Source organism: Dromaius novaehollandiae, chromosome 3 (assembly GCF_036370855.1).
Source record: "Dromaius novaehollandiae isolate bDroNov1 chromosome 3, bDroNov1.hap1, whole genome shotgun sequence".
In the NCBI taxonomy this organism is placed as follows: Eukaryota; Metazoa; Chordata; class Aves; order Casuariiformes; family Dromaiidae; genus Dromaius; species Dromaius novaehollandiae.
Window position 1 is genome coordinate 115,639,988 of NC_088100.1, and position 22,451 is coordinate 115,662,438.

Below are 22,451 nucleotides of genomic sequence, written 5' to 3' on the forward strand. Positions count from 1 at the left end.
ATGGCTCTGTGTCCCATTGCAGGCCACCGCCTGATCAGGAGTAGACAGTATTGCCTTATGGATTTGGGGTCAGACCCTGAAGACGGTGTTTAACCCTTTCCTGCAAGGTCTGCCTTTTTCTTCTACTTTGGCTTTAACAGTGCTGTTACAGTACCATGAACAGTGAGATCAGTGAATTCAGTTAGCTTCATACCCATTAGTGTTATATCCCCACTAGTGTTATATCACTTTCCCCCCCTCCCACAATTACCCCAGTCCCTGCTGGCCTCTCTTCTCTGCCAGGATCATTTTGCCACAAACTTCTTAGTCTGTCATCATGATCCCTAACTCTGCTTCTCGGCTGCTTCCTTCATGCCAAGTGACCCTCCCTATTAGAGGACCTTCCAATGTCCCTTGTTCATTTGACTAGGTAAGAAGATTGGAGCAACAGAAATTGTGCCAGGTGAACAGCCTCTCCAAACACATAATATTTAACCGGTCAGCTCTGCAGACGGATTACGAGCAGCCCACCTTTTCCTAAGCAGCAGCACTGGCTGAATTCTCATTTACACAGCCATGTATTTACAGGGAACTTGGTGGAACCGAGCATCCTTGAGACCTCTGCCCTTCAAATTTGCTGGACAGTAGTTCACAATTAAAAAAAAAAATACTGGGTTTGGTATGGTCAATGAGACAAACAAAAGGTGCAATCATAAGAATCTTATTTCGTAAAAAAAATAGGCTAAGTGTCACACTGAACTGAGCCAGAGCCAGGAGGTTAGTTGGAGGATAGGTCTAAAATCTTTCAAAAGGATGTATAAGGTAAATATGGGATTAATTTAGTATTAAAATACTGAGGGCTAAATTGTATCCCATTTCCATCAGTGCCACTGGACCAATTCTGCAATCGTGGACAGTGTGGTTCTGTTTAAAGCATTTCAGCTAATCCTGAGGTAGCATTTATCACTACCGCAAAACTTTATTTGCTGTCCATTGGAGATCAATTCAATTCAACTGAAACTTAGAAATCTTACCTTGGGAATAAAGTTTTCCAGTATGTAAATATAATATATGTTCGTAGTTTTTGATAGTCATAGAAATATTTGAGTGTTTTGATATTCTTTTAGCAAGTACAAATATTTTCAAAAGTAGTTTAGTCTTCCAGAACCAAAACCTATATGTCACTAGTACATGCTTAAGAAAGCCAAATTCTTTGCCTGTTCCAAAAAATAACAAAACTGTAGTGTATATGAAAGTGTCATTTTGTTCAAACACCATATAGCCTATGACAGTTTTCTGCACTGACAATCAGTGAGGCATTCAAAATATGTGTCAGATCTACAGAGAGTGTTTCAAAGCTGAGATTTTGAAATAACAAGGCTTTAGTGTTTTACCTGAGTGTCAAAGGGGAGATTATATATTTTGATGTAAATATTTGCAATGAGAGCTGTAATGAGGGACTTTCTGAAAACAAAAATACTTAACGCAATTCAACTATGAAGCACCCATGAAAACCTTTTTATTTCCATTTTACCTGCTCCCATGACTGAAAGGGAACATCATGCTGATACAAAGGTTATGGAGAAATCTTAGTGCTACAAGTAACCATGCTAGCTGAGGACCATATCCTTCAGCTGTCCTTTCACCTTCACCCAGTGCAGTTTGCAGAGTCGTTCATGAGACTGCTCCCTGCTCAACATCAGAAGAAATCACTGAAGTTAGGTTAAATGGGTAAAGTGTTTGGTCTGAACTTATCTAGTTCGTTTGGACTGAAGCAATCCAGGAGACTTGCTATCCAAACTATTCTGCTGGCACATTGGGGTGGAGGGGTGGTAAGATCCTCCAGCAGAGCAGCGGTGGTGAGGGGAAGAATATTTTCAGCTGGCACAGCTGGCTCTTGGCTAGGACACCTGTTAACAGACTGAAGGTGTGCTCGCACAAGCTCTTCCAGAGCGAGTGCCTCAGCTGCTCGTTACTCTCTCTCAAGCAGAGGCTGTCATGTCCACAGCTGAGATGCCAAAAGAGATCATCTGATTGAGTCCAATCCATTTCGACATGAAGGAAGATGCTTTAGGCTTAATCACTCTGGGTAACTTTGCAAGAGAGCTACTGTGAAAGCTCCTGTGATCATGTAGTCTGTAGACTGCAGTGCCTGGAGGTTTTTAAAAAACATGACATACAGAAGAACTTGCAGAAGAATATGGACTGACTATTGACGTCTCTGATGTTGGCCCATGATACAGGAAGCACTGAAATCAATGACGAAGTTCCCGTAACTTCAATCTGCTGGACATGGCTCTGTAAAACCCGAAGGCTTCTTCTACTATTTTAGCTTGATGTTTTCATTGAGAGAAGCTCCATTTTTTTCCATGCCTTTTTAAAAGTAATAGCAATCTCTGGTGGACCTGTGTTGTTAAGTCAGGATCTAAGTAAGAATATCCAGCCTTTGAAATTTCAGGCAGGTTCAGATGTGGATTTGATCTGTCAGCTTTTTGGAGATGTGAAATCATGCTGTAATAGAGGTTTAAATAATGTATATTTGTTTTCAATAAATAGAAGCATGAGAAAGAACAGTATATCTTTTATTATAAGCATATTTTATGAGAATTCAATAATAAAAGGCTCCCAGATCTGTAAATCCTTTGCATATGTATTTTCTAGAGTATATAAGCTTTTGCACAAGCCTTCCATAGGTTATTGAGCCATTTATTTAGAGTGGATATATAAGGGCTAAGCCAGACAGCAGCTATAGTTATATATAATTATATATAGTTATAGTTAGTGACTTCTGTCACTTGAATTTGGGGACTGTTAAGTACTGCCACATCAATTCAGGAAAGGCTTAGTTAGCTTTAAATTTGGTTATCTGAGTTTGAGACTGAAGGTGTTGAAAACCATTAGAATCATTGCCACAGAACATTAAAACTTGACAGAAGAGCCCTGATCTGCAGGCAGGGGCCATTACCGCTGGCGCTGGAAACCTCACGCTGATGCTCTCGAGTCTCGTGAAACTGCATAGCTGAAACGTGGCTCCCTTCAAGGGCTTGAGTGATGACCTCGGCCAGATCGCTATTACCTTGCCAGGAAAACTGATCCTTTCCTGTCACAGTTGTTGGACAGAACTTTTAATGTGGGGCAATTACAATGATGATCTTATAATAATTGTATACCAATTACTTAAACATTTTACTGCTATCTGCAGTTTTGTTTGTTCACACGGCATTTCTTTTGCTCAGATTCAAATTTAAGCACCTCGCGGTAGGTGACAACTTTTTTTTGTTGTGGCATAGGAATATAAGCACTAATTTGGCAACTTAGTTGGAAAGGGATCTAAGTTTTTATCTGAAAATGAAAAATTGCATTTTTTTTTGCTTCTTTTGCCAGCTGCAGATCTAAACACAGGACCTATAAGGGCAGATCCAGTGCTCACTGAAGGTGGTGCGGCTTTTTCTACTGACCAGTGGATCTTCGACAAGGACATTAACGAGCTCTGCCAACTAGACAAATTGGCAGTTGAGAAAAGGAAGAATTGAGGGTTTTTTTTTTTTTGATATGTTGGATTTCTATACAAATGAGGAAAAAAACCTTGTTTTTTCTGTTTTTTTTTCTGAAAAGCATAGTGCACAGTAAACACCTGTAAAACACAGTTAGAGGGAGCACAAACAAGGTTGCTATGCTGTTCCCTACATATGAGGATTTTAGATTCACTAAGACCTGGGTAGTTTGCTTGCCCTACTGATTTTCCATATTATAAATCTCATAAATTCCCTGTCTTCCCATCCCCACTCCTGCCATAATCCAGGCGTCGATATTGATACGATAATTGGGCAAAGCTGTAGCTGCTGAGCGGCTCCCAGCTACCTGCGGCATTAGTACCCTGGCCCCGGCAAAGGCAGAGGTCACTGTCCCCCTTCTCCTGAGGAGGAGCCGTGGGTTACTGCCCCAGAGCCCCAAAGCCTGCAACGCGGCCCAGCTCTCCTGAGGGGAGACTGGACTGCAAACGGCAGCCATTTTAACAGCTGTGATAATAATTAAGATATTCGATGAAATTATATTAAATTAACGGATTAAGACGTCATCTAGGGACCAACGCTCTAAACTCCCGCGGCTGCCTCGCCCCGCTCGCCGCGGCCTCCCGCGTCTCCATAGCAACGCCCGCGCGCGGGCGGTGGGAGCCGCGCGGCGCCGGCTTCCGGGGCGGGCGCGGGCGCGGGCGCGTGGCATGGTGGGAGCCGTCGCTTAGGCCACCGGGGTAAACAGGGCGGCATGAGCGGGGCTCGCGGGCCGCGGCTGGTGGTGGTGGCGGCGGGCCCCGGCCCCGGCCCCGGCCCCGGCCCCGGCCCCGGCCCCGGCCCCGGCCCCGGCCCCGCTGCGGTGGACGGGCTCCTGCGGCGCCTCCGCGACAGGTGAGGAGACCGCGGGCCTCCGCCTTCCTCCCTCCCTCCGCGCCGGGCGCGGGCCCGTCCTGCGCTCCGAGCCGCGGAGCGGGGCCGCCGCGGCCCCTGGCGAAGCTGGCGCTTTCCCGAGCCCCGGGTCGCCGCTCGGAGCAGGAAATTCGGGGTTTCTGCCCCCGAGGGGGGCTGCGGCGCTGGTAAATGCCAAGGGGGCGGCGGGCTGGCTCCTGCCGGCGGGTGAAGACCGACGTTTCCACTTTAGGGGACCGTTAAGTCGGTTCGTGGGCTGGTCGTAGTGTATTACAGTCGGTCCCTTTTTTTTTAAGGAAACATCTTGTCAAAGCTCCCCAACAGCGTCTCTAACAGCTCTTCTACCGCTTTCTTCTGCCTTATGATATTCTTTCAGCCAATTGCGCGTTTTGGGAAGGGGATGAGGCGATGCTTATATCTAGTCTATCAGTAACACTGCACTCTTATGTTTTCACTGTTTTGGTCTTATGGCTCCTGCGTTAGCATATTGTGTAAATCCTAAAAGTTACACAGCTATCAGTGATGATCTGAGATGTTGTCTGGAAGCAGTTTTGGTACTGTTCACAAAATTATTTGCTCTTTTAAACAAGCAGATAATGGAGCCACTGTTGTTTTGGGGGTGGCTGTATGATAAATGCACATATACAAGTGATTTCTGCTTCAGATATAAAAAAAAAACATACATTAATAAAGAAAAGTGATTTTTAGATGTTTCAGTTTGTGGATGCTTCAATGGGGTCTGATTTTCAGGAAGAAAGCAGGTATGACCAAGTGGTGATGCACGGCTTTCCTCAGCTGCTTTGGACTGAGGTATTTCAAAGAACTGGTCGCTTCCTTGAAGTTGTGTACAATTAATGATGATCTCAATTTGTCACTTGCTGGACTAACTGTAGTAATTGGTGTCAATTAGCACTTTTTTTCTGCCCAGAGGAAGTCTCTTGCGATCATTCATGATATACTGTTATGAGTTTGCTTTTCAGGCTGTACCTGTTTTCTGGTAATACAGCAGTGTGGGTTTTTTTCTTTTTTCTTTTTCTTTTTTTTAAAGCATATTGAATACATAAAATTACAACTTAATAATGCCATGCCCTGCAGAATCTAAACCTCACATCTAGATAGTGTTTTGGCCAAAGTGCTGTGTATATCCTAGGTCCGAGATAGGAAAGGCACTTTAAATAAACTGCGGTATTAGGAAATTAAGGGGGAGGGCAGATTAAAGTCTTGAAGTAGTCTAGACTGCGTGTTGCTTTGAACTATTTGTGTGCAGGTATTGCTCCTGTTAGGAGTAGAGATGTACACTTTTGTGTACAGGAAAGGGTTTATGCCCAGGCTTCATCTGTAATGTTATAATGGAACAGTGTGTCCTAAATTTAAAAAAATTTTAAACAATTTATTAAATTCAAACACTTTGACTTACTTTCCTGCGTAATCTTATTAAAGTCAGTGGGTCTTCTTGCAGGAGGAAAACTTAAGGATAGATTAACAAATTACAAATTACGTTCTATTATGGCTGTAAGTGTACAAGCTCATGTACAAAACAAACTTCTGACTCCTGTGAGAAGCATCTCTGAGAGTGGAGTTTGACTCTGTATTATGAAATCTCTGGAAAAAGAGCAATGGAAGGAAAGTTTTGTTTTTTCATCATTTCTTTTTCAGTCATTTGAGGATTGAAAATCTGATGTAGCTTAATCTCTTGTTTTTGCCCTGAACAGTAGAAAAGCTACTACTTCGAATATAAATGTAAAAAGTTCTAATGTAGGCTGGCAAAAACACTAGTACTTTCTTTTTTTTTTTTTTTAAAGGCATTTTCTATTAGAAAGTTGCTTGTAATGCCTGTATTTGTTTCATGTGGAATAACCTGCTTACCTCTTTTCTCTCCCATATGTCATTCTTGATTGATTGCTGTTATCTAACAAGTAGCTACAATGTAAAATTTCCAGAAGAGCCAGAGTTAGGCTCCTGAATCACCTTTCAGAAATCACATGTGTTTAGAAGCCATTTTTGTTTATTTTTAAGTAGGACATAGTTTGCTTAAAGTAACTTAGTGTTTGGCTAGTTCCCACTTACAGGTGATTGTATATAGCATTTTTTTCAATGAGTTACCTCACCTTTGGCTGCCCTGTGGTAGCTGACAACATGTGTGCTCCTAGTCTCATGTGTAACGTGGGTTCCAGCTGTGGAAGAAGCCAACCCATTGTATTTCCCACTGTGCTGCTGTAGGGGTTTGTATTTGTGTAGCTACTGTGGTTCAGTGGATGATGTTTTATTTGTAAAAATACTGGACTGACCATGTTCTGAGCTCTAGGTCTAAAGTGATCTGGAAAGTGGGACTTTAGCATGTAAAGGCTGTTTAAAAAAAAAAAAAAAAAAAAGAAAACTTTTATATTTGTTGACTCTTGTTAGTTGAAGTATTCGGTCATTCATAAACAGGATGTTAATAACTTCATTCTCATTAAGAAAAACAAATGGCATAACATTTATTATAGTCTTTCATCTAAGGCTATTAGAGGAGGTTTTTGAGTATTTAAAGATGCAAATGTGCATTCTAGAAGTTGTTTTGAAATCTAGCCTAAAATCCCCAGGGACTAAATGCCTACACTGTATTGCAAAATTCTCACTGGATTGTGAAGTACATACTTACATGCCAAAATACTTTTGCAGGACTTACTGTTAGTGTAGGACTTACGGATAATGTTTTTAAAGAGTCTTAGGTTTTCAGTCTTACTTTCTGATTTCATGAACACAATGTTTTATTTTGATTAGCAAATATTTATGCCTGAAATCTTTAGCAGTAACCCATAATTTGTGATATTTACCCTTAACTAGTAAATAACGATCTTACAAGATAAAGAGTATTTTTAGGATTTTATGCACTCATTATTGCAGAATTTTGATGTAAAGATGGAAGGGGGGAAACAACCATGAACCAGCTGTTTGGTCTGTTTTCTTGGCATTGCCCTGAAAGGGAAAAGCAGGAAAGATGATTCCTTTCACATAACAACACACCCTGGTGGTAGTGTTGGCTCTGTGCCTCTTCCTATGGATATTTCTCCACTCCCCCCTATTCAGAGAGCAGCTGGATCATTTTTTGCTGGATAATCATATGTCCTCAAAAATACCTACTTTTAGAGGATTGTCACTAGATGGTGTAACTTAAATCAGCTTTTAGAGATTGCTTGAGGACAGAGGATATACAGTAGAAGGGTGTTGTGTCACTTCTGCTTCCTCTACTGCTTGTACCTGCACTCTTTTTATTTGGCCCAAGAGCATGTGCAAGTACCTTTTAAAGTTGTGATAATAAATAGAATTTCTCTACCTGTCACACTTCTGTCTGTGCTTTAAAAAAATGAAAGAAAACATGTATTTGTACTTGCTGGTGTTGACAGAGCAATACTTGCACTAGATTGGAAGTTGCATACTGCTATTGCAAGAGTGTGAAAGGCTGCCTTTGGGAATGGTGCTGCAGAGGCAGTTGCCTCTTCAGAATTTCTCAGATAAAGTGATACCTTTCATCTAAACAATTTTTATGTAAAATAGAAAACCTTTTGTTAAATCACTGGAGCATTTCGGTTTTCCGAAGTCCCACTCTAGAAATTCTACATTGATCTAATTTCACATTGCCCATTTTAAGACCTGAAGTACCCAACAGCTGTTTCATTCCTGATTGCGGTCCTGCTTTCAGTTCTCAATTTTGCCTGAGCAAACAATGAGACACCACTATAGAAGCCATCTATGCAAGAGCTTGAATATGATGGAGGAAGCTGCTGCTCTGTTATGTCCCCCACCTAACACTTGGTGAACTAGAAAAGAGTCTTGTGAATTTTTCTTTTGCACTTGTTCTCATGAATCTTTTCTTTAAATATGTACATTCTGAAATATTTGAGGAATTAGCCACCAGATACTAAGGTTATGGTAAACAAACAATATAGAATGCCTTAAGACTTGTGCAAAAACATTACTGCATTTTAAATGTAGCAGATTACGTTAGACTTCATTGGCTGTATTTTATCTCTTAATCCTTGTACTCTGTCTAGTCCAGTTATAAAAACTATAGCACACGTAGGTCTCTGTACACAGGTGAGTGGTATCTGTGCTGCATGCAAAATTATGGAGAACAAGGTTTTGGGTGCCTAATATGTTAAATGGGGCAGAGAGTTCACCTTCTGTGTTTTATACAGAATTGACCGTGTTGCGATTACTCAGCACTTAATCTTCAATGATTGCTGGTGAGGACAGCAAAGTTTTTGAGAGGTATGGGTGGTAAAGTCAATAATTTATATAGCTAAGTGCTGTACTTAATGTTGTGACTAACTTTGTAATTAGCTTTGCTTTTCAAACAGCGAGGCCAGTTGCTTCGTGCTAAGGGTGATTTGCAGTAAACACAAGAATATTGAGAAGTCCTGAATAGAGAATGTAAAACACATAGGATTATCATTTTCGGAAATATTTGCTGGTATTGGTGGTGTGTGTTTCTAGAAGACAGTTGTGAACAGGCCCATTCTCATTCATCCAGGGGAGCAGAACAGTTGGTTGAGGGAGTTTTTGAGACTAGTACTTCTTTAGGAGTTAAGTGGTGACCTCATTGCTTTTTTGAGTCTGTACTGCCTCTTTTCCTCTCTGAGAAAGTTACCATGTGTTGTTCTGAAGAAAACTTCCTACTTACCTGGTTGGGAAACCAATTGTTTTACTTTTGCATGTCTGTGTGTGCTTTGGTGCTGCGTCCACTTATATAAGTGGACTCAGTGTTGTAACTCGTTAATGAAGTAACTTTGGCTTTTCAGCCAAAGTCTTATATAATGCATACTAGCATGCTTTGAGCAGGCGCTGTCAAAGTTCCAGACTAGTAAGTTAGATGCAATTTAGTGTTCAACTGTTGATTTAATAGTTAGTGTAGAAAAGTGACTAAAATAAAAATAGTATTTCTTGCTGTTATGGAAAAATTCCATTGTGTCCAAGTGTTTCACTATTTTATATGTACTTACCTCAGCAGTGTATCATGACAGTAGCACTGTTGTTCTTGCATTATGGATGGGGAACTGAAGCACAAAGAGACTAAGGCTTGGTATCTCAAAAGTATTCAAGCATCTTAGTCCTGCTGGTTTAAATGGGAGTTGAGGGATCAAATATCACTACAGATCAATGCCTGAGTGAAATGCCAGAGATTAGAGAGAGCTTGTAATGGAGTAGGGAATTTATTTGTGCCCTCAAATCCCAAGCTAATGTTCTCTTTCTCAATAGACTGAATTTTCAGAGTTGCTTGAAAATGAGTCATCTGGATCCTTAAAAGTTCTTAACTATGCATCTTTGCCTCTTTTTGTTTGTTTGTTTTTAAAAAAGGTTTATAACTGTCTGTTTGCATCATTTTAACATAATGTAAAATTGCATGAACAAAATTGCAGGCAGAGGGACTTTAGTTAAAACTGCCAGTATCTCAGTGTTCAGGGTGCTTCCTGGGGCTGCTGGAGAAGGGGCTTGAAACAGGAACTTAAATTAGGCGGAAATGCAGGCTTCTTGGCTATGCTGGTAAGCCTTTGTGTGGGTATATAATGTTTATGTATCTTTTCCTTTGGTCCTCTTCATTTAGAACAGCCTAGCTCTTGTTCCAGTGAGGAACAAAGCAAGAGGTAAAAACCTAGTGGGATTTCTTTTGTGAAACTATTTTTCTGATAAGCTCAGCTGATGGATCAGTTTATAAGACTACCAATGTGTAGCAAAAATGTGTTCTGTGCTCTAAAAAGATTTTTTTGCTTGTGAAATGCTTTATTTCTTGCACTTTGATAAAATAAATTATGGAATAATTTTATCTTACTATATGTTTTTTGTTTTCCTCCAGTGAAACCAAAAGGCTGGAATTAGAAAGAGAACTGATTGACTACAGAAAATCTGATGCATATGCGTAAGACTACTTGAAAACTTCATATGGATTGTTTTATTTTAGTTGCAAAGATTTAGGTACAATGTGATGCTTTTAGGATGGTATCTTGACAATTTTTGTAACAGTAATTTTATGTTCACATCCTAAGTATAATGTAAGGTTCTTGCCTCTAAGTTATTGATGAAATAACTTCAGTAATAATGTAATTACCTTATTCTGTATTAATATTGAAATGTTGTCTTAGTAATGATTAGTATGTTATTTGGTTTTGTGCAACTTTTACAAAATCACTGTAGCACAGTTCATGCTAGAAAACCCTAGAGTCTTAAAATCCTAAGACTTTTAGACTTCACAGAGGTTGTTCTAGGTTCTGGTCCTGCTCCCAGGGTTTTTTGTGCATTATTTGTTTAATGTAAATTGCAAATACAGTCTGCCCTAAAATAGAGGGCTGAAATCAAGATTCCCATCATGGCTGTGTATTTTAGCTAGTTGTTCGGAGAAGTTCCTGTGTTTGCATTCTCGGCCCCTCTGGGTATTGTGTATAACATGCACCACGTTATAAGAACTGCTGCTGTTAGCTTTACTGAGAGCGAGCAAACCAGATGAAATTGCAGCCAGTTCCCAAATTACGTATTAAATGTAACACCGTATGGCTGCCTCTTTTTTTGTGAGCTGCTCTTGTGCTCCTCTCAGTTTCTCCTTTTTTCCTCCTTTTTGTACTTGAACCCTGAAATTCGTGCCCCCAAATGATTAAGGAAGGAGAGAAACAGATTCTAGAACTAATGTTTTTCCAGCAGGCCTCCTAACATCAAAAAATCCTAGCCTTCCTACATCCTGTGGTAGATCTGAGCTGCTTCAAGCTGTAAAAGACCTGAACCATAAAGCTGTATTTTTTAAAAGAAAATAATAATGTGAGCCTTTCATAGTTCTTTGAAACAATGGTTGCAGAAGCCTGCATTCAGGAGGAGGGTTTGGAATGTAATTTCTGCATGGGTGAAAGTTTCTCAGGCCAGAAAAGGCATCTGGGTTCCAGAGGGGAATAGAATTTTAGGCTATTTTAGGCATTCTTGTTCAGTGTTTCTTTCCTCAAATGTGGCTTGTAAAGCTCATCAAAGTCACTCTTCTCATTTACTCCAAGGAATTGAGGGCTAGGTGCTATGATGACCAAATCCCATAGGAACTCCTTTTCTTAAACAGAGCTTAGGAAAAAATGTCTAAACAGGTGGGGAGACATGCACATTTACTTTCTTTTCTATTTGATCTGTTTTAATCTAACATGTTTTGAGCTGGTGTTTCTCTGAAAATATTGGCAGCTTGGGGGATTTAGTTTGCAATTTTGCAGCTGATTTAAGCTGACCTGTAGGCAGATTGAGACCAAAAGAGATGATGCTATCTGCCCCTGGTTCATGTTTTCCCTTTGTTGGCACTAATATTTGTGTGGCTGCCTTATAATCAGATAAGAGAGTTGATTTGGCTGAAAACGAATCCGTTTTTTTGGGTGGGTGAGAACTAGTTTAGGTGTATTTTCATCTGGATTGCTCTTAGCCTGATTTGCCATGTGGCCACATAACGGATTGTATTGGCACAAAAAAGAAAGAAAGGCTTCGAGTGAGATGTTCCTTTTGGTGGCAGCATGGATTTAGTTTGGCTTAAAGCAGTTGTGAAATCACAGCTTGTGTGTCTCACAAAATACTGTTTTTCTTAAATATAGTTTTCATTTTGAATTAATGTGATATGTATGTCTAAAGCACAACCCACTGAAAAACAAATTTTCAAGAGTTTATTAATATGCTTGTCCTTTTGAATACCAAAAATCATGTTTAAACCTTAAGCTACATGGCAGTGACATCCTGTAAGATGTATGATATAGCCTTTGGCAGTTGTGCAAGAGAAGTGTCTACTCCTTTTCTGTGAGTATGTGTATATTGCAATATACATGTATTTGTTTTAATTTTATGCTCTTTAAATACAATTTCTCTTTTCCCTATAGAGCGAAACTAAAGTACATGAAGCTGAAAAAGTACTTGAAAGAAATAGATGAACGGCAAAAAAAGGCTCTTCTGCGAAACCAGACATTTTTAAAGGAATTTAACCAATTTGAAGCTCGTATGAAAACTTCAAGTTCAGAGATAATTCAGAAGATGGAAGTAATTTTTTTGAAGACTTGATACGATAGTGTTGACTGCTATTATAATGGTTGCTAAATTGGTTTTGTCCATGTATTATGCACATCATGTCTTGCTCATATGTTTTGGAATGCTTAAAGGCTTCATTTTTGGGAGTTTGAAACAAACCCCAACCCTGCTAATAAGTGACCTAATAGATCCAGCTGTAACTGCATAGGTAGTAACACTTCACAGAATTCTACATTTGGCCTACAATAGAGTGCAATGTGCCTTTGAGTCTCTTGGAAGCAAGGGAGACCTGAGATCAGAAGTCTGTGGAACTGAATTGTATCATGTGTTTGCAGTTACAGTGGTAAGATGATGAAACAGCAGTATCGAAGTGAGGACAAAAAGAAAACTCAAGTTTTAATATATTTTGTAAAGACTTATTCATAGAATTCAATTTTAGTAAGCTGTTTATTATTTAAAAAATCCTAGTATGTTTCACAGAAGTAGTTTCAGGATGTTTTTAATTTTGCTGGCATGAGTAACATGATCATAGTTAGTGTTGACGAAGACACTGACAATAAGGCCAGAGCAATGTAGGAAGTGTAAGAATTAGGTAACTCCAGATAGTTCAAACACAATAATTATTTGTTAACAGGACTGAAGCAGAGCTGAAATGAAGTCAGTCAGTTGTCGCTAAACTGTTCACTGGCAATACTTCAACAATGGTAACAGAGAAAACTACTCTTCCTGCAGTGTGTATCACTCAGATCTTTGCTCTTGATAATATTTTTGTGCATGTACATATATCTCCAGAGTCGATCAAAATTTTGAACTTTCCTGTTGGGCTGGTAAAGTAAAGCCCAAGGAATGTTTCATCACCTTGTGTACTTAGTTGTGCAAGAAAACTGATGTGATAGAAATGTGTTAATATCAAATGGCGACTTTAACTGGAATGAATGCCCGGCAGAATATATACTTCCTGCTTTCTTCTTTGTAACACCTTTGGTATCAGAGAAGATAGCAAACATTTCTTTGCTTTCTTCACTGATAGCCTTGACTGCTATCATCACAAAGGTCTGTGTTTGTCAAAGGGAACATATTAGTGATTGTTGCTGAATGTTAACAGTTTGAGAACTTCTACTGGCATGAAATATTATGAGAGTCTATTAAACTAATACATGTCTGTTTGTTTTTAATTTTAAATGACTGTAATTTGTTTAAAAATTACTGCAACAGGTAGAAAACTTGAACGGTCATTCCATTTTAAAAGAAAGATTAAAACTATGCTTTCTAGGGCAATGACCTTTCAACAGTTGCATTAACCACCTCTGCTATTAATGTTGTGCCTGTTAGTTTTAGTTGTTCTGGTCAGTGATTCTGATTATAGAAATAGTTGTCCAGAAGTCAACTAAATTCCAGAGTGTTTTCTCTTCAGGGGGCTGTATTTGTCTCCTGATAAGTCCCTACTGGAATCTGTCTCCCCATGATGTCTAGAACTTAAATGAAGTGGGAACTCTTGCATCTCCCTTATGTAGTGAATCTACCTGGAGCTTTTAGAATAGTATGGTAACAAAAAAAAGAAAAGTTTGTGGAAGTAAAACCAGCATTTGTAGTAATTTAAGTGTTGAGATGATAAGATCAGCTACTGTTAGGCCTGAATTGCCATGATTTTTTTCATGCTTAAGTAAAATTAGATGATTTCTCTTTGCTTGCCTATCTTTCAGCCCCTCTCATTTACAAATGTGAATAGACTTTTTGCTTCTTTTTTTTTTTTTGTCCTGTTAGAGTGACTGGCTTCAGTCCTTCTTTATGGCTTTGTATCAGTAATACTGTTTATAGGCGGAATAATTACATTTGTGTTGCTTTTTTATAATTAGCCCAAATAAGAAGAAACTATTCTGTATTAGTTAAGAGCTTTCTGCATGTCTTTTGTCTTAAATGTTTGAAACAAACTTGATCAGGATCCGTATTTAAGGTTTTATAATAGGATATTTTCTGATCAAAGCTCATGACCAAAGTACTTTCAATTTAATAGGCTACTGTGAGAAGCAGTCCTGCTTTGAGGATTTTGAACCGTATTCATAATAGCATGTTGTCTCCCTATTCACTGAAGAACAATTTGGGGTGCTGCAAAGTGATATAGACTGGTAACGAACACGGATTTTAAAAAACTAATTCTGTGATATCCACTCATGCCGTAAATATAGGGAGTCAGAGTCTGGGGAGACAAAAAAATCAGTGTTTTACTGGGAGGGAGAAGTATTTATCTGCTTTCTAAGAGAAGTAGTATTCTTTCCTCGTTTCCTCCAGCTAAGTATTTTGAGAGAAGGAAACAAATTAGTTGAGGCATCTTAAGCCTCTACTGTGTAATTCTGATGCAATACTTACATTTTTATATGGTTGTCTAGAATTCAGTTGTGGTGTTTCTTATTTCTCTGAAATGCACTTTGAATTAAAACAGGAACAGCATTATCTGAGTATACTATTTTCCCCCTTCTCTATTCTACTCAGGGACATATACAGCTTTATCTGAGATCTTTGATCTTTTTAAAAGGAGGTGTCTAATGTGCCTATGTTCAGGTTCCAGAAAATGTGAACATGTAGCAGCAACCTTGGGTGACAATAATACAGGACTGAAAGAAAGATATGGGGGACAGAGGCTGCAGGATTGGGGGCAGGAGGTGCTCAGATACAGCAGGTCTGTGAAGAGAAATATATAAGCATTTCTGAAGAAAGGCAAGAGGAAAGAATCAGACTGCAACAGGGACAGGGGGAGAGAAGGGAAAAAGTGCAAAGTGATGTAGAAGGTTTTTTTTTTTTTAAAAAAAAAAAAGCTTTTATTTAAAAAATATTTTTGGAAACTTTTCTCATAATATGCTCTGGAAACACTGCAGTAAGAGGCATTATTAGAGCTTAATCCAAAGTAGGGATGTAGAAGCTGCAATATGCTTTTTTTTTTCTTTTTTTCTTCTCTTCTCTCTCTAGTGTCAATTTTGGCTTTCACTAGCTGCATCAGAGTAAAGGGCAAGAAACCCTTTGTATGCAGTTCTTAAATTAGAAAAGTTTACTTCCTGTCTGTCAATAGATAAATGTATGACCTGAAATGTGAACCATTACATCCCTTCTAAAAATCTTTTAAATCCTTATAACTCTATTGATATTAATGTTAACTATGTCTAGCCTTTTTTTTTCCAGTCCTCAAAAAGTTCACAACAATATAATGTGACAACCAATCCTGTGGAGTAATACTGTTTGTAAATTAGTTGTCTTTGATTTCATTGAAAATCCCCTTGTTTTTGTATTAGTGAGAAGAATGACTAGCTGGCCCCAAACTACTCTCCCCATGCTAGTAATAACTTAAAATATGTTAACCCTGCCTTCCTTTATTTGTCTTAAGGTAAATAGCTCCAATCTTTTCTTTTCTCTGTTCATAGAGGAGTTTTCTATGCCTGTAATAATTCTTAATGCCTCTTCTGGAATGCCCTCTGTATCATTTTTGAGATGGAGTGATGAGAACTGTTCATGCTGATTAACACTTCCCTTGAAACACCAATATGTTTGCACTTAGATTTCCTATTTGGAAGGTTGCTTTTGTGTTGTCATTGACTTCCGTTTGTAGAGTAGCTTATTTTAGGGGAGGCTCTACTAGCTGATCTACCTGTGTACTGAATCCTTCAGAAATGAGGAAGCTCTTTGAAAAAGCGTGGTAATTCATTTCCACTCTAATAAATCAATCAGCTGGCTAACATCCTATGCCTGCATACTCATCTTAATAAATTCCTTTCCCAGCTGTCCCAGCTAGTGGCTGGTAATTTTAAGCCTGTCAGGTCTGGTGACTTTTGTAGAACATCTTTTCCTTGCTTTTTTGCATAGTGCTATCAGCTATTTTGGGGGGAGCTTGCTAGGTTTGAATACCTTGTGTGACCCCACGAGGTTTGCCTGCCCTGCACGATGGGAAGTGTGACAGCACGACCCAGGAGCTAGAAGAGAGGGGCAGGCGAGACTTGAGTCTAAGACTCTAGGTGTTCTCCACTCTTGTTCTTAATTCAGCTTAGTAATATATAGTTCGGAGCCCTTTCTAGGGTTGAGGTGGCGGGGGGGAAGGGTGAGTTCTAGGGTGTTTTTTTTTCCTTTTTTAAAAGGGAAAAGGGTACATTGTGATACTAGATTTTTCCTTGGTGTTTTTAAGGATTTCCTTGAGTAACCTTAACGCATACCAGTTTGATCTTCCCTCTAAGCCAGGTTGTCGTAGTGTGTTGGTATGAGTCATGGTTTTGCCGTGGGTTGATCTGCATGCAGTGTTTTCATTCACTACTTCCATTTTGATGTTTCTATGCCATCCATTTTATTTTTACCGGGGTAGACTAATTTTTCCTGAGCTGTTGAACAAAGCACAGATTACAGACCCTTCATGTTACATTTATGAAAAGCCCACTTGTCTTGGATTACAGGAGTGTTATAAACAATGTAATCATTTCATTTATCACGAAAGTACACAAACAAATCATTACTATTTTCTCCATTTTTGTTAGAGAGAATATCTTTTAGGAGTGTTTTATAATGATGTTTAGAACTTACTGCGTAGCTGTAGCTGACAAAACTTCTTTTGTTTCTGAACAACTCACTTTTTCCTGTCTTTGTGTGTCTGCACACAGTTAAATAACTGTTGGGAATGTAAGTAAAATCACTTAAGCTTTTTGGGAAAATCAAAACATTGTATCTGAATTTATTTTAAGCATCAGTAAAATTCTTGTGTGGCTGGTTTTTGTTTCTTAAAAACTAATGTTTTAAAATTTTATGAACCACTTCTATTACCTGGAAAATAGCAGACTTTCTTGAATTTACTATTGGAATGGAGCACAGAGCTGTTTAAGTTAATTGTTTTAAAGACTTATTTTCATGCATGTTACCTGATGCAGAATAGGTATTGAAGTGCATTCATTCAGGACCAGCATAACTTGTTATTGGGGTTTACAATTACTAACAAACAGGATTAATTATAGGTACAGTATGTGCTTGGCTTTTAAGCAGTAGTCCTACTATGAATGCGTTACATTCGGTCAATTAAACAATGTAGTAGAGGTGAAGACGTTTTATGTGGTTGTTTGTTAGTAACGCTACAGCGAGTTGCCTTTCATGCTGTGTTGCTCTTTATAACATCTGCCATATATATTTCCTTAGAATAGCTCAAGGGGTTTTAAGATGATGCATGTAAAACAAAAACAAATTCTAAAGCTCATTTCATCACAAAGCAGTTGAATTGTTGTCTGGGCACAGCAAAAGTAATTTGGCATTATGAAAACAAATTGTGATTAAATAAATCTTAGTCAACAAGTTGTTACTACTTTGTAGGCTTCTAAATTGGATGAATGAATAAATGTATATGGGAAAAGCTGCAGAAGGTTGTGTACAAGCCATGTAGCTTGTTCAGGGAAACAGAAGAATAAGGAGAAATGGGGTCTCTGGCTTTTTAAATACAGACAAAGTGAAAACTAATGCTTGGCATCACACTTGAAAGTGCACAGCTTGCACAGTAATATTTGCTGATTTGTGTGTGTTCTGGCCTTCAATTTTATATGATGGATTTGTTCATATTTAGGTGCAGTATGGAAGAGAAATTAAAAGTGCGTTATCACTTCAAGGGAGTGGCTTGCCAGCACAAGGTGATGAAGGAGGAGAATGCAGTAAGCAGGTAATGCAAAATAAGCGGGGGGGGGGAATGCATGGTTTATTACACTGAGGTGCTTCCCTCTGAGGTACTGCATTAAGAGCAAAATGTTGTTAAGCAAAGTCTTTAGGTGGGGAGTTTTTACTGTGGCGGTTCTACTATATTGTTTAGACACCTGAGTGAAGTAGAATAGCCTGGATAAATAGTGCAGTTCTTTCAAAGAACTAGAATTAAAAAAGAGGGGAGAAGACAAAATGTTTATCATCATCTTTGTTGAATTTTATATTTTTATGCTGAATAATATAAAAATGGTATGGGCCTAGGAGAAAATATTCTTGATGAATGATATTTTAAAAAAAGCACCAATTGATTCATGTGTTGTATTTCTAATTTTGTACATTTTGACCTTTTCCTCAGAAGAAGCAAAAGAGATCGCATATCTAAGTAACAGACAAAAAGACTGACAAGGAATACTTAAATATATTCTGCTATATATCTGCAGTAATGCAGGCTTCTAATCCCTCCTCCTATCTCCATATAAATGATACAGTTCAAGACCATAGCTGTTTTCTTCACTAAAAGCAGTAAAGCTCTTTTAGATGAAATGTCTAAAAACATCTTGTAATAACTTGGAGCATGCTGGCAAGAGTAGTCACTTGTGACTATGTGTGAAACCCCCTCAGCTAGTCGATATTGTAATAAGCAAAAATGGTAGCATCACTCCATTATTCAGAAAAGCCAACAGCATGCTTGTCCCTTAGGCTACAGCATTCATTAAGAAAAGCTTACTAGGCTGAAAGCTGGAAACAGATGATAACGGGATATGATTTTCATATTTAATGCATTCCTTGGAAGAGTATGTGTGCTGCAGATTGATAGAAGAATCAACTGCTACTTTACTAAAAGACTTTCTAGTTTGCCCTATAGCTACCGATGGAATCATTCAGCCAAGAAATTAACTTTTTCTCCTTTTACCTGCTTTATATATCTGCTAAGCAGGCTGCCTGGCTGCCAGTAAATGTTATTATGCAGTTAAATGTTTGGTATTTAAGACTCTTATCAGAAAAGAAACAGAGGCCACACTATTTTGTTTTTATAGTAGGAGGAAGGTTTTCGTTTTTCTTTCTTCAGTGCATTAGCAGTTGTTAATCTGAGTTTATAGGAAGTTTTTTCCCATAGATTAAAAAGTTAAAAACCTTGAATTTAGAGCTTTCTTTAAACTGTAATATACAAAGCAATGAACCTTAGCAACCTTGACCTATATAAGCAGGCCTTCAGCAATTTGTGTAAATTAAAAACATAATTCACATATGTGAAAAGGTGAGTTTAGTTTTGAATACTGGATTCTTTAGCTAAAAGCAGTTTGTGCAGGAGATGCAATTTTTAACCCGTAGAAAAGTTGTTTTTACATAAATACTAGAAGATTAAAGGCTCACAGTGTGACTTAGATTTTTAAAAAGATTAAAACATTTCGGACAATACAAGAACTTGTTATGTAACCAAACATGTCACTTTATATTACATTATAATTATAGCTTGATTGGGAAGTCTTTTCTGTCCCCTTCTTTCTCCTTCTCGTCATCTTCCTTAAATACAAAGTTACTGCGCTAAAGTGTGTATCCTCTTGCCTTGTGCTAGGGAGTATAACCTGGGTATACTAGCACAGCTTAAAAACAAATACCCCTTTGGGATACATGATACCATTTTGACTGAAATAAGTCCATTCTGAAAAAGTAACTGGAGAGTTAAAACTGCTACCCTGGTGAATGGCCTATCAGTGTTTATATCCTGTATCTCGGATCTTGTTTTGTAACTCAAGTTCTTTTAGTCTGAATCTTGTCTGTTCCCCACTAACTTCCGCTCACTTGAAATCTGCTTAAGTTTATGTTAAAAATAAAACGCTTTGTTCTTTAGTGTGATAGTGAATAAGTAGTAGTAAGTGTAGGCTATTAGCAAAATGACTAGAAAGAAGGACTCTTGGACTGAGACTGGTTGACCGTCAGCATGATCCTACTTGAGTGGTTGATCTGTGGAATTGTAGAAATCTTACACAGGAGAACTACATGAGGCAACAATCTTCAGTGGGTAGCTTGAAGCAGTAACAGCAAGGGAGCTACGCTGCGGCATCGCACAGTGGCGCTAAATGCATATTTGGATTTCCCCTTTACCAGTTGCCTCTTCATTCCCTGTAAAAAGTCTAATTGCTACTCTTTAGAAGAGAAAAGCAAATGAAATAGTATATTCAGGGTACAAATCATAGCTTGTAACTATTTTAATTTAACAGTACTGTTATAATCGTTGCTCCTAGACTAGTTAGGATGCTAGTGATCATACGATAATGTTGTCAGTGATGATTGATCTTACGCTCATCCCTGGTTTCCGTGGGAGATTTTGCTGGCTTGTTTTAAGATGTAGGTCAGGTCAGTGTATCTCAAAACCTTATTTTTGAGAAGGATTGTGGAGTACTTTGTTACAATTAAATTCGTATATATTTGTCTGAGTTTTGTAATTTTATGTGACTAAATTTCACTGTTGGGGAAGGAAGGTAAACATTAGTTGAGGAAGCAACTGCATAGAAGTTACATACTGTAATATATACAGTGAGCCTGATAAAGTCTCTTAAAATGGTAGTTGAGAACCCTTAAAACGTAAAGGGGATAAACTATATTTGTATATAGTAGATTCATCACAGCAAACACATTTAGATACAGATAATCCAGAAAATATAATCTATTTTGTATACCTTTGGAGATGAGAAAAAGCATTAATTTCTAGACCTTGTATTTGGAGGGAGTGTGATTTGTCTTCCTGTTAATGTACAAGTTTACCTCCTTTCTCTCTATATACATTAGATCGGTATGCAGTTGCCTGGGTTTTATGTTATGGCCAACTTAACCGTTCTGTTTAACATACTCAAACTTCTCCCATGGTATCTGGAAGATATTCTTTGGAAATCTATGCTGGTCTCTCCAAGCTGCTTTTTTTAATAGTTCTGCTGTTAAAGTAAATGACACAAAGCTCTTCATCAGACTATCAGAGAATTTACTCATGGTGAAGTCTGATACCAGGATGATAAGAGAGATTCCCTGCATCTAAGTCAAGCTGCAAACTTCTGAGTAGGGGGACTTCCCCAGTGCCTCTTACCTCCAGGCTGGACAGAAGCTCCAGAGCAGAGCTTAGTTATGTTTTGACAAGTCCATGTTCACTCAAAAGACGGACAATTCTTTGTCTAATGGCCACCTAGGGTAAACTACTTACTCTGCTTTATTTCTTTTTCCTGCAGTTCAGATTGAAATAACAAGTATTGGGTGGGAATGAGGAAGAAGGAAAGGAATTTGGTTATTTGGTAAGTGTCCCCTGACAGCAGTTACTGAAGGTTTTAAGAGATGACTTCTGTAATTTAACAGTGGGTGATCATTGACTGTAGAGAACCATTTTTCTGGAAAGAGAGGAATCTTCCATTTTTTATGGAGTATGGGAAGAAGCTGTTAAAGGACTTTGATCCTTTCTGTAGGTTTTGAGGAAACTGAAGGAGAAGAAAAATGTAAATGCAGACTTTTTCCTTTGATCTGGGTGTTCCTTGTGCTAGCTAAAGTAAAATAATTTTGAAACCGTGATGGAATCGGTCTTAGTTTGCATCAAACATTGCTCCTGGCGAAGCAGGCTATTCACCAAGCATGCCAACAGGGAAAATTCCTTTGCAAGGACCTTACTGGTGATACTGATATCTTAAAGCTGTCAGCAGTAGGTTTAGAGGGATTGGGACAGAAGGGCAGTGGCACTCACTGTTACAAAAAGGCAATAAATGGTCTCTGTTCTGAAGAAATATTCAGTTTGCAAAAGCCCAGAAAGATGATAAAAAATTACATGGGTCCATGCCTTCTGAAACCCAGGAGCAACCTAGTAGGTATTCAAAGGGGGGAAGTTTGAGGGCTGCGGACAAATTATAATTGAAGACCATCTAAAAAAAGAATTGGGTCTTATATGTTCAGTCTTTAAGGATGAAGTGTAAATTGATTGTCTTCTGTACTATAATTCAGTTTTTCCTTTTTTACACAGTGGCTTGAAAGATTGTGGAATGGAAGGTTGGAGAGAAGCAGCTGTTCCTTTAAAGTTGTCATTGTAGGATTCGTTATCAAGCCTGAGTACTCTGTTAGAAAATGTACTTCTCTAAGGATAGTTGTAAATCAGTCTGAAGTATGCTTCCTTGTATTACTGAAAATATTCTAGCCTGGTGGTCTGGAAACAGCATTGAAAATGGCTTTCTGATAGCACTTAGGGAATGAGCTCCTTGTTTGCATTGCTTAGCAGCCTCTTAACTACTGTTACATTTTATTGCTGTCAGACTCTAATTAGATGCCTAGTATCAATTACCAAGTAATATCTGGAAG

The 22,451-nt window shown here is 38.5% G+C and overlaps 1 protein-coding gene across 4 annotated transcripts in view; it reads left to right on the plus strand.

Annotated features, from left to right (window-relative positions):
• Positions 1 to 4,161: 4,161 nt before the first annotated feature.
• Positions 4,162 to 22,451, plus strand: part of KIZ (kizuna centrosomal protein) — a 68,540-nt gene continuing 50,250 nt past the window's right edge. For all 4 annotated transcript variants that reach the window (XR_010388626.1, XR_010388625.1, XM_026106037.2 and 1 more), the window contains exons 1-4: positions 4,162 to 4,385; positions 10,237 to 10,299; positions 12,269 to 12,425; positions 17,992 to 18,084. Coding sequence is in view for 2 of the 4 variants with exons in the window: in XM_026106037.2 (XP_025961822.2) it covers positions 4,246 to 4,385; positions 10,237 to 10,299; positions 12,269 to 12,425; positions 17,992 to 18,084 (453 nt within the window). In the remaining 2 variants the exon portion in view is untranslated. The remainder of the gene's footprint in view (positions 4,386 to 10,236; positions 10,300 to 12,268; positions 12,426 to 17,991; positions 18,085 to 22,451) is intronic.